Source organism: Melozone crissalis, unplaced genomic scaffold, assembly GCF_028551555.1.
Source record: "Melozone crissalis strain CALT ecotype California unplaced genomic scaffold, PUWL_Pcris_2 ptg000042l_1, whole genome shotgun sequence".
NCBI classification, from domain to species: domain Eukaryota; kingdom Metazoa; phylum Chordata; class Aves; order Passeriformes; family Passerellidae; genus Melozone; species Melozone crissalis.
The window spans coordinates 7,280,823-7,296,617 of record NW_026535820.1 but is presented as its reverse complement, the minus strand read 5'-3'; the positions used below and the strand labels follow the sequence as shown (position 1 = coordinate 7,296,617).

At 41.1% G+C, this 15,795-nt stretch overlaps 1 protein-coding gene across 1 annotated transcript in view; it reads left to right on the top strand.

Annotated features, from left to right (window-relative positions):
- The window catches only part of CHD7 (chromodomain helicase DNA binding protein 7), a 128,789-nt gene that overhangs the window by 64,680 nt on the left and 48,314 nt on the right, over positions 1-15,795 (top strand). The window contains exons 3-4 of the mRNA XM_054284955.1: positions 6,053-6,474; positions 15,581-15,719. Coding sequence (XP_054140930.1) covers positions 6,053-6,474; positions 15,581-15,719 — 561 coding nt within the window. The remainder of the gene's footprint in view (positions 1-6,052; positions 6,475-15,580; positions 15,720-15,795) is intronic.

The window sequence follows — 15,795 nt, the reverse complement described above, 5'->3', positions numbered from 1 at the left end:
CTGTGGTGTGATGTCTTTCCCTTTATTGCAGAGATCACTGAAAGTGCTTGTTGGTTTATAAATCCCAGTTGTCACTTTGGAACTACAATTTTCTTAGGGTTTCTGAATTACTGAGATACCAGTTGTTTCTAAGCAGAATAATTTTCCCCAAAATATTTTAATATTAAGTATTTTCATATAGTACAGTAAAAGAAACTTGCACATCTTCAAGGTAGTAGTTTCACAGAAAAGGGAAGGGATCATCATTCACAATAAAGGAGAGGAAACTGATCAGTAAAGCGTATTTTCAAAACAAGGTGTGAATGTAGTCTTGAGGATGTCGCAGAACTTCACCTAGTATAGAAAAAATACTGTACAGCTTTTGCTGAATGTAGGTACTAGCATTTGGTTGGAGTGTTGGTGCTGGTGTTGATTCCTGTTTAAGGTTTTTACTGATATGTGAGCTCTGCATATGGACAATGTCAGGAAGGTCTAGAAAGGGTGACACGTTTCACACTGAGGTGGCACTAAGAGAGGCCTAATTCTGAAAGTATTCGTGAGACAAGTTGAGAATTGCAGGGACAAAGCAATGTATAGAGACATGACTCAGAAACTTTCCAAATTAGTCAAGATGAGTAGTTCATTCTAAATAATCCAGAGGGAGGATGAATCCTGTCATTAACCTTTGAAAGGAAGAATCCCGGAACAATTTGGTTATGTGATGGCTTTTGACACCTTTTGGGCTGTCCCATCAGGAAGGATACAAATTCAAAATTAATGATCTCTGTGGCACTAGGTAGAGCTGCTGCTGGAAGCATGCTGTAGTGTGGGTTCTGTTTTCAAAGAATTTGCACAGGTTGTTATTTAAACTTCTCCAAAGTGAAGGTGGTAATTGAACAACAGGCTTGCAGTTGAGAATATTCTGCAATGATTTACCCAAACTAAAATTATCCATTGTATGGAGATCGTACCACAGTGGTTTGCATTATGAAGTCAGTGGGGACTGACTGAGCACTTGCCTTACTATTAGACAACTTAGTAAATCAACATTTAAGAAAATTTAAATGAAATGTTGTTGTTGTAGATCTTTATTTAAATATGGAAAAGACCATGGAATCTGGAAATAATACTTACAAGGGAAATTAAAATGTAGTCCTGGTAAAAAGTTGGGGTTTTTAAAAGCTGTTTCTTGTTTGGTGCTGATGTTTAAATTTCACAAAGTTAGCTGAGTCACATCACATACTTTGCTGCTCTTGCTTCATACTTTGTAAAGCTCAGTGTTGGCTCAAGTTGCTGCTCTGTTAGGGAAGTGACACTCAGCTGCTTTCAGCACAGTTGATTGTGGTTCAGTCCCTGTTCAAGCAACAGAAAGGCTCTCCTCCTTAACCTCCCTCCCTGCCACTCGCCCTCATTGGATTAGTCCTACATCTTGTCCATCTTGCTACTTCCCCTAACAGGCCTGGTTTGAGACAGCTCTCAGTGCTTTGGGCTGGGGAAAATGAGCTTACACTCTAAAAATGTAAGCAGCTGTGAAACACAGGCACATTGGTTTTAATTTTTCAAGTCTTGGTGATACCTATTTGGAAGCTCAAAAATAGGTTTGAATTCCAGAAATTTTGCAGTCTAGAATCAGACACTTCTTTTTCTCTAATAGTGTTTTCATTTTTAATTTCCTTGGGTGTTTTTGGCTGTTACTGGCAATGCTGTCTAGCCTGTTGTGCCACAAATTGTTTTAACACTTTGGAGTTCTTGAAGAATCTCTGTTTTTCTCTAATAAGCTGCAATCTTTAGGAGTGTCCTGCATTGTGATATTGCATGTTAATAGCATTGATTAACTGTTGAGCAGTGGGAACTGATGAGAAAATGTCCATTGTAAAATTAAATGGAATTACTGAAGGCTGTGCCATGCTGCTGGTTAGGGAGGTGACTAGCCCCAGTAGTCGCTGGTAGGAGTATTAATGCGAGCTCCAGGTTTTTTCACATGATTAAAACAGGCCATCTGTTCTTTGTTAAATGTTTACAAAAACAGCTTTTCTCTAAAAGATTTAAAGAGATGTGGGTCTAGTAAACACACCAATATTTTTGAGCACCTTTTTCACCTTATTTCAAATAATACCAAAAATAATTCTGCTGCAATATCAAATAGGATGAACAGCTATTTGTGTTTAATCTCCGCTGGTTTCTTTCCCATGGAAGATTAAATTCTGTACTAACATACTAAATTATGGCTTTGTTACTACTAAAAGCAGCAGGAGAAGCAATTTCTGTGAAGTATGCAGATAATTTTTTTCAATCTTTTGATAAAAAATTTGTAATATACATATTTTTAAAAACTCTATAAATGGAAAATGGGGTTCTTTCATTAGAAATTGTGACCCTGTAACTAGAGCTAATCCTTTCTAGATTTAAAGAAGTAGAACTATTTGAAATAATTCCCTGTGGTAGGCTTAATCTAATATTTATAGTGAAAGCCTGTTGTTCGTCCTTTTCTTCCCTCTTAAGAAAGAGCAGACAACTGGTTTGGGGTAAGAAAATGCATCTTTCAAGCTGCTTCCAGTCTCTTCTCAGTAGATTTGTGCTGCTTCTACACAGCTTCACACTAGGGAGCAATGTGGGGTTGTCAGTTAGGGATAAACGGTTTTAGCATGTTGCAGACGTACTGCCACAGACTTCCTAGAAAAATAAAAGTATTCACAGCTCTTTCTTTGAAAGAGTGCTATAATTTAGAAAATCATGTATAAGTGGATTACAAAATGTGCCAAACTGCAAGGGGAGTGGCACGTGGCAAAAGTAATATATTTTCAAGTAATAGCAAATACAGCCTACAAAGCCTAATTAGGGCAGAATTGTCTTTTTGTCGCTGCAATTCCAGCAATGTAGCTGTAGTTCCAGAGATTCTGAATTATATGAACCAAAACCATAGTATTATTATGCTTGGTAATGCACATAACTTGATCCTTTAAATTAAAGGCAGTAAGTTTGGAGTATTTTTAGTATTTGTTTCAGGCATAATGTTTTAGTCTAATGTATAGTCTTTAGTTTTTCTAGAGGCTGAGAATGACTCTTGTGGATAAGGTTTCTGAAAAGTAAGAATCTGAAATTTCACAGGGTACTACAGTGTGGCAGCAATTGCTGCCATTCTCAGGGCCTTGCATTCTGCCCAGACCTTACATTAAAACTGGAACTGTCAAGTCATGAAAAGCTGACACTGCTATTGTGGAGATTGGAAAGATTAGCTTGTGACCCTGCTGAAAGTTGTTGTTCAGACTTAAACAAAAAAAACCAACCCATTTATATTATAAAATATAATATTTATTCAGTGATAGTCATACCACTAATGAAGTTGCAATGTTGAAAATTTTGTAAAATTAAATGTACATGGTATTACTGGATTTCTTGTGGTTTAAACATTTGTTGGCTTGGCTGTTTTGTATGCCTAAGAGGAAGAAAAATAAAACTACTGATTCTGACCTGTTCTAGAAAGTTGTGCCTTATACAGAAGCTTCTAGGTAATTGTAAAAGTCTCTCTTAATAAGGCAAACTAATAATAAAATAGTGCCAAATTCAAGGTACTTGCTCAATACAAAATCTACAAATAATGGGAAAGAAAACCCTGGAATTCTTGTATGTTATATATAGCAGGTGAGCAGTATTTTAAAACAGGATTGAGTATGGTGGGGGACAGATCAGCGAAAAAATTGGTGAAACTTGCACTCGGAATTTCTGCAAAATGTAGGATGCATGAGATACAAAATAGCAGGTAATTCAGAAATATATTGACTGTCTTTCAAAAACAGAGGTTAAAAGTACTGCTCTGAAAACTCAGGGATAAGAAGTATTTACAGATGATCTCAGTAATATTCCTGTATTTTCCTACCTAAAAATATGGTTAGTGCAAGCACATAACAGTCTGAGGTACAGAGGAGACAGTTTTATTCTGTGTCATATAACAAATCTGAGGCGCTTAATTCAGTCAACCAAATTCACAACCAATCAGAACATTTTAAAGGATCTCCATTTTATGTAATGCATAATTGGACTGCAGAACTCATTGTTACCACTGACTTTGTGGGGTAGTGTTTTCTACACAGATACCCAATTTTTGTGAACTTTCCAGCACAGAGGTGTACATGCCAGTGGTGACTACAGATCTCTAGAACAGGTGTTGGTTGATACTTCACAATGCCTATAGCATGAGGTGGTCTTGAAGTGGGGCTGATGGATGCAGTGCTAATGCAGTGAGTGCATGGGGCTTTCATTACAGCTGGATTTCCATTGCAACTTAGACCCTGTTGCTCTAAAAAGGATCTTAATAAACATGTGGAGGACAGAAACATGCAGAAGTCACCCTTGGAAGTCCTTGGTTAAGCCAGGAGATGCAGACTATCAGTCTGTCACTCAGGCCTTCCCTCTTGTTCTGTCTCTTCCATGAAGAACTGTAGTGTGTAGCATATACCATTCAGACCTCTCAGACAGTAGAAAAAATTCCTGTCTTACCTTCCTGACAACCTTGCTCCTTTTGCTTCTGAGTATTTGAGTGTGCTCAGTGCACAGTGGGTTACTGTGAAGAAATGGCAGAAGTAGTTGGGACTGCACTGGTTCTGTTTGTTTACATTCAGGAAATTGTATTAATATATTTAGGAATATACACATGCATTCACTTTCTCATGTAATATTGTCAAGAATTTTGTTTCCTTAATCTTAAGTGCATTTTTATTTAGATCTAGATGGCTGAAGTTGATTATCAGTATATGCCCATCAGTTCTCATACTTAGGGAATGGTTTTGTAGTCATTCATTTGCGTGCTTGCCGCTTCTTGGTAAGTGCCATTGGAAAAAAAAGTGGAGAAAAGGAGATGCAAAGAGCATTGCAGGTACACTGGCACTGCTTTTCATAGAAGTAAAATTCTTACTTGTTATTAACTTTTCTTCTCCACAGTTCAGCAGATCAAGTATCTCAAACGGCTGTCCTTTTATACCATGATTAATCCACCTAAGGTCATCCTGACTTAATTTTTAGGGAACAGAAAAGGAGAAACAGAGAGAGAAAGAGAGTGGGTAAAATGATCTGACCATATATGTAGGTGTGAGAAAGGCATCAGTACAGTGTCATGCTCTTACTTTTCTTCTAGAAAAGTACTGTCGTCCTGCATTTATAACCATGGGCAGGCAGGGAGAAGCAGGTCAGAGCTTTGGCAGGCTGCAAAGTCATGGTGGAGCTTAGATGTCTTTTCACTGCAGACTCATGGATCTTTGTGTAGAACAGAACCATTGAAGTAAAAATAGTTGTCAATATATCCAAAATTTTTTAGTTTAGGTTTTAACATTTGTGTAATTATATGTAGGTTTTCCTGTAGTTTGTAAGTTTGGTGTAAACCTGATATGCTATAGCGACTTTGAAATAGGCTGTTTATGCAGGCTTATAAGCACTTACTGTAGTTCTCTGTCCAGTCTGGAGCAGGAACAAATCTGTTTTGAGTACAAGCTGGAAGCAGTGGATCTTTGATATAAAATGTAACCTTTCAAGTGGCTTAATCTTAACTTCACTTGCTGATCAAAATACCTCCTGTCACAGATGTACCAATGTAAATTGCCTTAACTAATTTTTTGTCAATATAGCTTGTGAATGCACTTTTTTTCTCCTTCAAATGTCTAGAAACAAAGTTTAACAATTTTCTCCGCAAAGGACAAAATTCTAGTGCTGCTTAATAATTTTTAATAAGTTAATAATTTTACTAACAACTATTTTGAAATGTCTGAAATAACAATTGCTTTTATTTTGTATTGATGTGTTGTAGACTAAATATTTTCTATATTTCCACTTTATACAAGCTTTAGAATACTTTAACCCTTGATATATCAAGAATCTCTGATCATTTTACTACTGTCCTGACTGCAAAAAGCATTTTTCTTTACTGTACTACTGCACAGTGTGTCAGATATGCTGACTCTTGTTAATGGGTTAATCTTATGCTTAATATTTTCTCCCTCTGTTACCTCATGCTCTGAAAGAGCAAAGTTTTCAAAATCAAAGTTGCAGATCTCCAATTTTTATTTCTCTTTATCTCTCTCAGCATTCTCCGTCGGAACCCTTTTTAGAGAAAGCAGTGCCGGATATGACTCAGGTTAGTGGACCGAATACCCAGCTAGTGAAAAGCGATGATTATCTGCCATCAATTGAGCCGCAGCCACAGCAAAAGAAAAAGAAAAAGAAAAACAATCACATTGCTGCAGAAGGTCCCAGTAAAGGTTTTGGTAAGGAAGACTTTCCTGGGGGACTTGACAGCCAGAATCTAAGCAGAAACTCGGTGGATTGCTCCCAAGAAGACAAGAAGAAAAAGAAAAAGCCCAAGGCAAAAAAAGAACCGAAGGATCCTAAAGAACCCAAGGAAAAGAAGGAACCCAAGACCCCCAAAGTCCCTAAGACCCCTAAAGAGCCAAAGGAAAAGAAAGCAAAAAATACCACGCCAAAACCCAAGACCAGCAAAAAGGCTAGGTAAGTCAGGAAACTTGTATATGCAATAAGAGATAAACAGTGTGTTTGTGGGATTTCTAGAGCATCTGTGCTAAATGGCGTGGGTGGAGAGGAAATCTTGTTTTGTCGTTTGCCTTATACCATCTACAACATCATGTTTTTGAGAAACTTGGGCACATTTCTCTTGTTTGACTTTCCTGTTTATGGCTTCACAGTTATTTTAAGCAAGCTGGAAAGGCAGAAGGTTAGTTTTTCCTTTCAAGGCAGAAAAGTTTCTGGATGTGTTAGATTTCAAAAGTAACTCTTTCTCCTCTAATGCTCATCTGTCTTTGTGTGTGGTTTTTGTGTTGAGAAATTAAACAGCTTCAATATTAATGTAGGGTTTCAGAGATGAAGGCTGAGAGTAAAATGATTTGATGTTTTTCCCTACATAAAGAAATTAGGTACTTCACATTGTTGTATGCTGTACAACCCTTACAGACACCGTTTTATACTAACACAACTCATGGGCTCTAATCTCTGCTGTTAAAAAGGCATTTTTCATATGGATATTGATGTGTCCTCGCCTTAGGGATGATATTAATTTTCCTGTTTCACATAAAAACAATTTTCCTAGCAGAAAATCTTTGTGGTTAGACCAGATGGTTCAACCATGTTTCTTAACTGGGTTTTTTAACTTGCCATTCAGCATCGTGTACCTTTATCAGGATAGGCTTAAAACGTTCCAGAGTAGTACAAGAAAGCATAAACTGTCATTACACATGAGTAAATATGTCATAGGTAATAACACAGATTCTTTCCTTGTCCCTCAAGTCCCTAAACACTGTGGTTATAAATGCCTACTTGGAAGAAAACTGAGACCACAAAGACATTAAAGCTCAATATTTTTTTTTCATTTGTACCTAGAATTTCTTACAACTGTTCTGAATTTGTTCCAAACATCTGAATCTGTTTTTCAAGATGTGGCTGGAGTTAAAAAATATAACTTCCAGATGGAAGCACAGCCAGACTTGGTTAATCCAAATCAGTTTTCAAAATCCATTTGTATTAGGGTTTAAAAATTGCACTTAATGAATCAGCTTTGCATATATTCTACAAGACTATTTATTGGTTAGGTTTGATACAGCTCTATAGCTAAATGAGGATGGACAGTAAGATGTTATTGCTTTAGCAAGACAGAAAAGTTTCTGTATTAGCAGAGATGATATTTCCTGAAGAATTTATGAACACCGGCTTGTAAAATCAAGTGTTGTTGTGTACAGGTTATATTAACTGATCAGTAAAGTACAGTTGGTCAGCCTATCCCTATTGCAGCATTTACTTTGGCTGTGTACCAGACTGTCCTAAGTATTGGGTTTACATACACAGCACCAATTCGCAGTTTAGAAAATCTCAGAAGTTATAGATCATCCAATATGTCTTTTTGAAATGAAAGTACTATATCAGCTAAAATAGCCTTTTCATAGAATCACAAAATGGTTGGGGTTGAAAGGGGCCCCTGGAGATCATGTAGTTCAACGGCCTTGCTAAAGCAGGTTCACCTATAGCAGGTTGCATGGGGTCCATCCAGGACCAGGTTTTTAGTATCTCCAGGGAAGGAAACTCCACAGACCCTGTGGGTAGCCTGTTCCAGTGGTCTGTCACCCTCAGTGTAAAGGTTTTTTTTTAGACAGATGGAACTTCCTGTGTTTCAGTTTGTACCCACTGTCCCACGTCCTGTCAGTGAGCACCTCTGAGCAGCGTCTGGCCCCGCTGTTTCCACACCCATCCTTAAGATACTTGTATGCATTGCTAAGATTTCTTCCCAGTCATCTCCAGGCTGAACAGGTGAAACTTCCTCAGACTTTCCTCTAAAGACAGGTACTCCAGTTCCCTAGCCTCACAGGTTCAAAGGCTGACCAGGCTGCATCATAAATGTTACTGAGCATTTCCCAGAATTTTGCTGCCAAAAAGTAAAGCCCGTTTACTGCAGGACTTCTCAATTGACTCCATTGAAGCCTTGTTTGATAAACCATGGTTAGAAGGAGTCTGCCTCAAAACTCAAAAACACCCTGATGGTCTGGACATTGGAGCTCAGAGCTGGTCTCTCCTGACCACTCCATCCTAATACTTCTATGCACATCTTCTCTAAATCTTGGGACATGCAGTGCAGATTAAAGGAGCAGTGTTTCCTCTGAAGGAACGAAACACTGCTTGTTTAATTGTGTTTGTAGGCGAGTCTTTATCGGCTTTCCCATGCAATGACTCCTGTCCTTTGCTGGCTAGGTGACTTACTGTATTCTAGTAAGTACTAAGCCCTGTTGTTTTACCTGTGAGAGAAACACATTTGGAGCAGCAGCAAGAGCATTGGGTGTTCCTTGTGCTTACTCAGGGGTGTGGAGAAAGTCCTACTTTTGCCATAATGGGCTTGTGTCTCTTGTTACCAAATGCTCTGCTGAAAACAAGGTTGTTCTCATTTTGTGGTCTTGTCAGCTTCAATATTAAGCTTCTTTGAAGAACCCAGAGACTGTGTGGGGATCCCATGCTGCCAAAGAATTTTAAATCAGTGAAAGAAACTTGCTTACTTTGGCAACATCAAAGACTGGGGAACCTGTCCAGTGACAGATCACTGAATCAAGTTTTTAAAATAAATAATCAGTCCAAATCATATAAGTCACAGTATTTCAGCAGCACTAACTCCAGAAAGGAAATATTACAGTAGCTTAGGTGAGTGAGATTAATGCTTGTTAATACAGATTATGGATGATTAGGTAGAAGTAAAATATTTTTATAAAGTTAGTGTCTGGCATGTCTTTACTGCTACTGCTTATAGTGCTCATTATTTTGCTTCTAAGCATTGAAAGGAATGGTGTGGTTTAGAAATCTAAAAATGCTGTGTGTAACTAATGGTCCTCATTCCTGAGTAAGATGATCAGCTTCAATAGAAGAGTTTTGCAATAGTGTAAAATTAAGGTAAATAAAGTTAAGTATTTATTGAAGAGCAGTATTTTTTGGATAGAGCATAACTAGTCCTTAACAGTTAAGTTTGACACAGGCTGTATAAGGGCATACACATGGATGAAAAAAATCTGATGTTTAATTATCTTAACTATTTTATAATTTAATGTAGCTCATAAACCTGTTATTTTAGTTCCAATTCCAACTAAAATTATAATCCTTTTATGTAACAAATAAAAACAAAACCCCAGAAACTATCCTTCACACCTCTGTTATCTTTGGTGCAAGTTGCAACAAAATGAGCAGCCTGCCTCACTGAAATGCACCTTCATGTGAGGGACAAGTCAGATTGGAAATAGAAGAACCTGATTAGTTTAATGGGGGTTTGAATTGTGTCATGGGATCTCAAAAAGAAAGGAAATGCCCAAATTTTCTGCTGTTATGTTAAACTGCATAGTGAATAAAAGATCACACATTTATATTTCACTATTAACTTTTAATGGATGTTTGCCCAATCCTTCCAATACTGAAGGACAAATATAGCAGTGGCTAAAAAAAATAACACTGGCGAAACAAATCTCTTGTGGACCAAACTAGTCAAGTTTGAAAGCATACTAGGATCACAAGTGAAGGGTTTTCATTAAATTGAGTGGGTACTGAGTATTATGTGGACTCTAAACTTCATGAAGCCAGCTTCAGGCACATGCAAAGCAGGCAGATTTTTCCAAAAGTAGAGGAAAGGGAAAGGCAAGTAATCCTACTGAATTGCAAAGTCATGGCTCAGATGTCTGTTCCTCCTGTGCCTGTCCCTGGAGGAGATGAGGACCACCTGTTTGAGAAGATCACGCTGCAGCACAGCTGATCTCTCTCCTGCTGCTTCCTATGAAACCCTAGAGAATGGCCACCGAGTATGGTGGCAGGAGCAGCAACTATTTGCAAGGGCCAAATGGCAGCTATTTGCAGGAGCTCTTGCCTTGTCCCATCTCCTCAAAGCAGTGGGCTGTGCTTTGCAGGGCTGCTCGTAGCTGCTTCCTCCCCTCCCTGTGGCAGGGAAAGCTTCATCTTCCTCACACACTGAGCAGCAGCCTGGGACGCAGTGTAGGGCAAGTGGGTTGTTGCTTACAAGGGGAGTGCTAAACATGAGCATAATGAAGGTTTTTAGAGGGAGGTGGAGAAGAGCTTTTTTGGCACATGGTTTGGCTGTTTGTTGTATCGGAAAGGGGATGGCTCCTGGCCACGGAAGTGGGAAGAGGCGGCTGTGTGGGGGAGCGGTGCGGACAGCAGGACACAGCACCCTGGGGAGCTGTAGGACAGGAAGAGAGGTCCCGAGGCAGTGGTGGTAGTTTCCACTCCCAAGGTCAGATCATCCTGAGCGAGGCAGGAAGGGGCTGCCTTTGGGAGAGAACAGGAAATCGTGTGAGATTTCCATGCATGAGTCCGCTGAGGCTGTTCCTGTTCACACCTGTCCTCATCTCCCTTTTGAACCAGCCCAGCTGCCTGATATTTACCTTTGCTTGTGCTGCAGGGCAGGCCTTGTAGGCTTCACTATTATCAAAGCCTCTTAGTAATTTGGCTGACTTTTCAGGCTGGAAAAAACCTTGTTGTGTATTGTTTTTCCTACCTTTGTGATATGTAAAAACTGATTTTAAAAGAAGCTTTGATTACATTAGGAGCTTTAAAAAAATTGTTTTCCTTGGGTAAGGCAGTGAAGTATAAATCTCACATCTCTGATATTTTGAGAAGGTGGGATTGTTTTTCAGTGTTTTTATGCTCCACAGTGAATGTGTAAAGCTAGGATACAGTAATGATTCTGTTACAGGACAATGTTCCTAAATGGTAAAACAAAAATCAGTGATGCATCTGACTTCCTTTAGGTCATAGAATTATAGGAATAACATCATCCAAGTCATGATAGTTGTCATGTCAGAAATTATACTAATAAACAGATCTATCAGTTACTCAGATCAGGTGAAGTAGTTACACAGGGTAAATATATGGGCTAATTCCCCCCTTAATCCTGCAAAGCATGTCATGATTTTGGGGTAATTTTTGAGTCAGATGGTTTGCCCTTGTAAGTTTCTGGAGTTTCACCTAGCTCTCTTGGGGGCTGCTGAGATGATATAAAACACAAACTTTTGGAGTTTGGATACCTTTCTCAAATTGTAAATCTAGCTCTCATTGTAGTTGTCCTACTTACTGTTTTCCTTTTCAGCCTCTTTTTCTTTGTGTTGTTTGCTTGTTTGACCTTCTGGAGGTTGTCTTTGTACTGATCCTCTCTGGTCAGTATGGTGTGCAGTCCTCAGGGGTAAGAGGATGCAACCAGAAAGGGATGTTGGACAGTGAGATTGTAAAACATCTAATCTGAAAGGTCTGTATTTATATCACTTGAATTGAGGGATGAGTTTAAGTGATAGTTTTTAAATACTTCAAAGTTTTGTATGTGGCAAATACAGCTCCAGTTTGTCCTAGATTTATGGTTCTTGTTTTGAGACTGTACACTTACTTTGTCACTAGTGGGCCTTGGCTAAATTTTGCATTCATGCATGTGTAAAAGCAAATATGAGAGATAGTTGTTTTAATGTGTATGTTACAGTTTACCTTCCTTGTTGCCAGACTTGGAAAGTACAAATCATGTGCACCCAGTGTTGAACACTGACAGGGAGTCCTAATGGTAGAGTCTCAGAACAATCTCTGAGTACTTGCCTGCTCTTCATGTGGAAGGGTAATTCTGTTCCAGGCTAATGCTGAGTGTGATCTGCTGGAAAGTGCAAAGGCTGAGTCAAAAGTGGGTACATTTAATTGTCAGGAGCAAATCACACTGGCTCCGTGGGAAGGTGAGGAACAGTTGCTGGCAATGCAAGGAAGCTGATGCTTTCACTGGCCAAATGAAGCTCCTGCATGTGTGATGCACTGGGAAGCAGCGTGTCCCTGCGTTTAGAGGGCTGGTGCTGTTCTATTTCTACTTCATTTTTTTTTTTTTTCTTCCTTTCCCTTTCCTTCAAAGAAGTTGTAGCTGTGCATTTAAAAAGAGCGGTTCTGGTGCTGAATTTAGAATTTAAAATTCCCGGTGGAGCTGCACACGGGCTTTGTTCTCCGCAAGCTGGTCGCTCTTTCACGGGTGTGTTTATAACTGGTCTGGAAAGGGAAGTGATTTGAAACTTTGTCCCAATCGCTTCGACCGCGTCTCCATTGCCGAGGGTGCCTGTGTACACCGAGGCGCAGGGCTCGGGGGTGGATACAGGTCATGGCTCGGACAGAGAAAGCTCTCCCGGAGGCCAGGCCGGAACCCGTGTCGGGGCGGCCCTGCCCGCAGCGCCGGGCCCTTTGTCTGCGCCCGGCCGGCCGGCAGCGCAGCGCGGTCGGTGGCTCGGCGGGCCCTCGTTAGCGCTGCCCGGCCTTTCAGCAGGCTGGTGTTTTATCCCGCCTAGCCCACGCTATTCTTCCCGGCTTTAAGCCTGTTATTCACAGGCGGCCGTGCACCGGGGGCACGGCACGACGGCTGAGCTTTAATTGCGCGCCCCGCTCCGATTTACGGGGGTCAGGGGGGAAAAGCGCCGGGCTGCCAGCGCGCTTCACCTGGCGGCCACCGTCACCTTCCATTTAAACAAGTTGGAGAAACGCGCAAAGCGGCGTTTTGTGTTTGTTTTGCTTTGTGGCTGTTTGGCGTTCGGTTTCGAGCGGCGTTTTTGGAAGCGGTTCGGCGGTGATTTGCTGGCGGCCGGTGTGTGTGCGGCGGGGGTTCCCGTGCCGCGGCCGCGCAGGTGCCGGGAGCGGGCGGGCGCTGATTGAGGGAAGCAGATGGCAGCGCTCGGTGGCCGCCGGCCAGCGGAGCAGGTGCTGGTCACGTGGCCGCGGGTTGCCGGGGCGACGCCAGCGCTCTCGGCGTGCGGATGAAAAGGCGAAGGGGGCCCCGCTTCAGCTGCGGCTTTTTGTGCCATTGGTGGCAGCCAGAGCGGAAACAAGCGCCGGCGGGGAGGGAGGGGAGCCCGCCGGGCACCGAGCGACTGAGGGAGGGAGGCAGGGAGGGAGGGACGCGCGCTGCCCGGCCCCGCCGCCTCTCGGGGCTCGCCCTCTGCCCGCGCTCCTCCCGCCGTGCCAAACTCTGCCCCCGCTGTGCCTGCGCTCTTTGCGCCGGGTCCAACTTTTCCCCCACATCCCCTTTCATTTTTAATTCTTTTTTTAATTGTCACAGTTTAAGGCAGGCTTTTTTTTGAGTTTTGTCGAGTCCTATTAATTTCAAGGGATTGTTAGAGTTGGAAGACACCTCTGGAGATCACCTCATCCAAGCCCCCTGCCAAGTCAGGGTTACCTAGAGCAGATGACACAGGAAGGTGTCCAGATGGGTTTTGAATGTCTCCAGAGAGAGAGACTCCACAACCTCTCTGGGCAGCCTGTTTAGTGCTCTGCCACCCTCAGTGTAAGGAAGTTCTTCCTCATGTTGAGGTGGAACTTCTGTTTTTGTTTCTGGCCCTTGCTCCTTGTCTTGTCACTGTGCACCACTGAAGAGAGTCTGGTGCCATCCTCTTGATACCTGCTGTTGAGATGCTTATATGCATTAATGAATCACAGAATTCTTAGGAGTGGAAGTGACCTCTGTAGATCATCTAGTCTCAGTCTTCTCTTTAAATAGGCCCAGCTCCCACAGTCTCTCCTCTTAAGAGAGATGCTCCAGACCCCTAATCATCACTGTGCCCCTCTTCTGTATCCTATTCACTAGCTCCTTGTCTTTGTTTCACTGAGGAGTCCAGAACTGGACACAGTACTCCAGATATGGCCTCAGTAGGACTAAGTAGAGACAATTTTGCAATAATACAAATCCATGTTCAAAACTCACAGTTTTTTCATGTGTAATTTTTTAATTTTTTTTTTTTAACTTGGAAATCAGTGTTAGTTTACTCATAGGCTGAAAGGAGAAAATAATGCTGTAGCCAAGTTTTCGGAGTCCTGAAGAGACATGTGACTATATTGGAAAAGTTTAAATTACAGTTCCAAAAAACACTGTTGGTGGGCTAATGTACTGATCAAAATGAACAAACTTAAAGCTGTTGTTTAAATGAGAAATTACAAATATGAGGATCATGAAGAAAAAACCAACCTGGGCAGTTTCCCTGGTATGAAAGTAAAGTGATGAGAATGTAGAAACCATAAAAAAGTGTCTTCTATAGTGCTCGGTGACCTGTGCTTGCCATGTGTCAGGTACCAGCACACGGCTCTGCCCTGCTGTCAGCCATCTCAGCAACTTCCCATATCAAGCCCCTCATGCTGGGAACGGACTGCTGGGAGCTGACCACAAAAATCTAGTAAAAACCTGCCACAAACTCAAAGGCTAGATGTGCTTTAAAATACTGTCTTCTACCATCAATTTTTGTTGCCAAAAATTTCCCCCCTGCCACACTGCAGATCATTTCAGTTTGTGATTTGGTGACAGTGTATTTAAAGCTGTATTTTGATGGTGTATTTAAAGCTGTATTTTGATACATATGTCTTCACCCATTTCCAAGCCAATGAGGGCAATTGGAGACAGTCCCAGCTCTTCAGGTGATGAATGTTTTCATGGGGGAGGAAGGGAAGGGACTACACTCAAAACATCATTGTCAGTGGATATAGCTTTCTGGTATTGTGTAGATGCTGAGATGCTAGTATGGTGGTTTTTTCCCCTGTACAAGCTGTAGTTACATGTATTGAAGCTGTATGGGTGCCCTCAGCACTGACACTAAAGTGCATTTCCTGTTTGGAAATAGCAGGGATTGTAGAAGAAGATTAATTCAGTCCTTTGTTTTGGTAATGCTTGCTCTGGTTCTGCTTACCTGGGCTGCACAGGTAATACAAGACAAGCACATGCGTAATCCTTTTTCTCTTCTCATGTGTCAGGTTGTCCAAACACTGCTTTCAGAAAGTGCAGGTTCTGAAGAGAGCAACTCTTCCTTTTCCATCTCATTTTTAGTTTCTTGTTGGGTACACATCGAGTGTCGCTGTCTAAGGTCTTGAAGGAAAGAAGCAAGGTGTCTGTTCTTAAGGCTTGTTTAGTGATGGCCCATGCATCACTGATTTTGCAGTTACTTTGAAACACTTAAAGCAGTTGAAAATAATGAAGTCGCTCAAAACAAACATCTCATGGATCAATTCTTTTTTAAGCACCTCTTGCTTATGTTTTTTCTACAAATACTGATTAAAAATACCTCTGTTTCAGTAGCAAGAAGCAAGATTCAGAAGCCAATGCTGCGAAGAAAAAGGTTAACAAGGGAAAGGAAGGTTCTGAAAACTCAGATTTGGAAAAAACTCCACCACCATCACCTCATCCCGAAGATGAAGATGATCCAGGGGTTCAGGTAATGCTATAGTTGAAGTTCATTGTAGGCTTTGACAACTTAGAAGCATAAAACAATAGTCTTGTGGTCTTTGTTG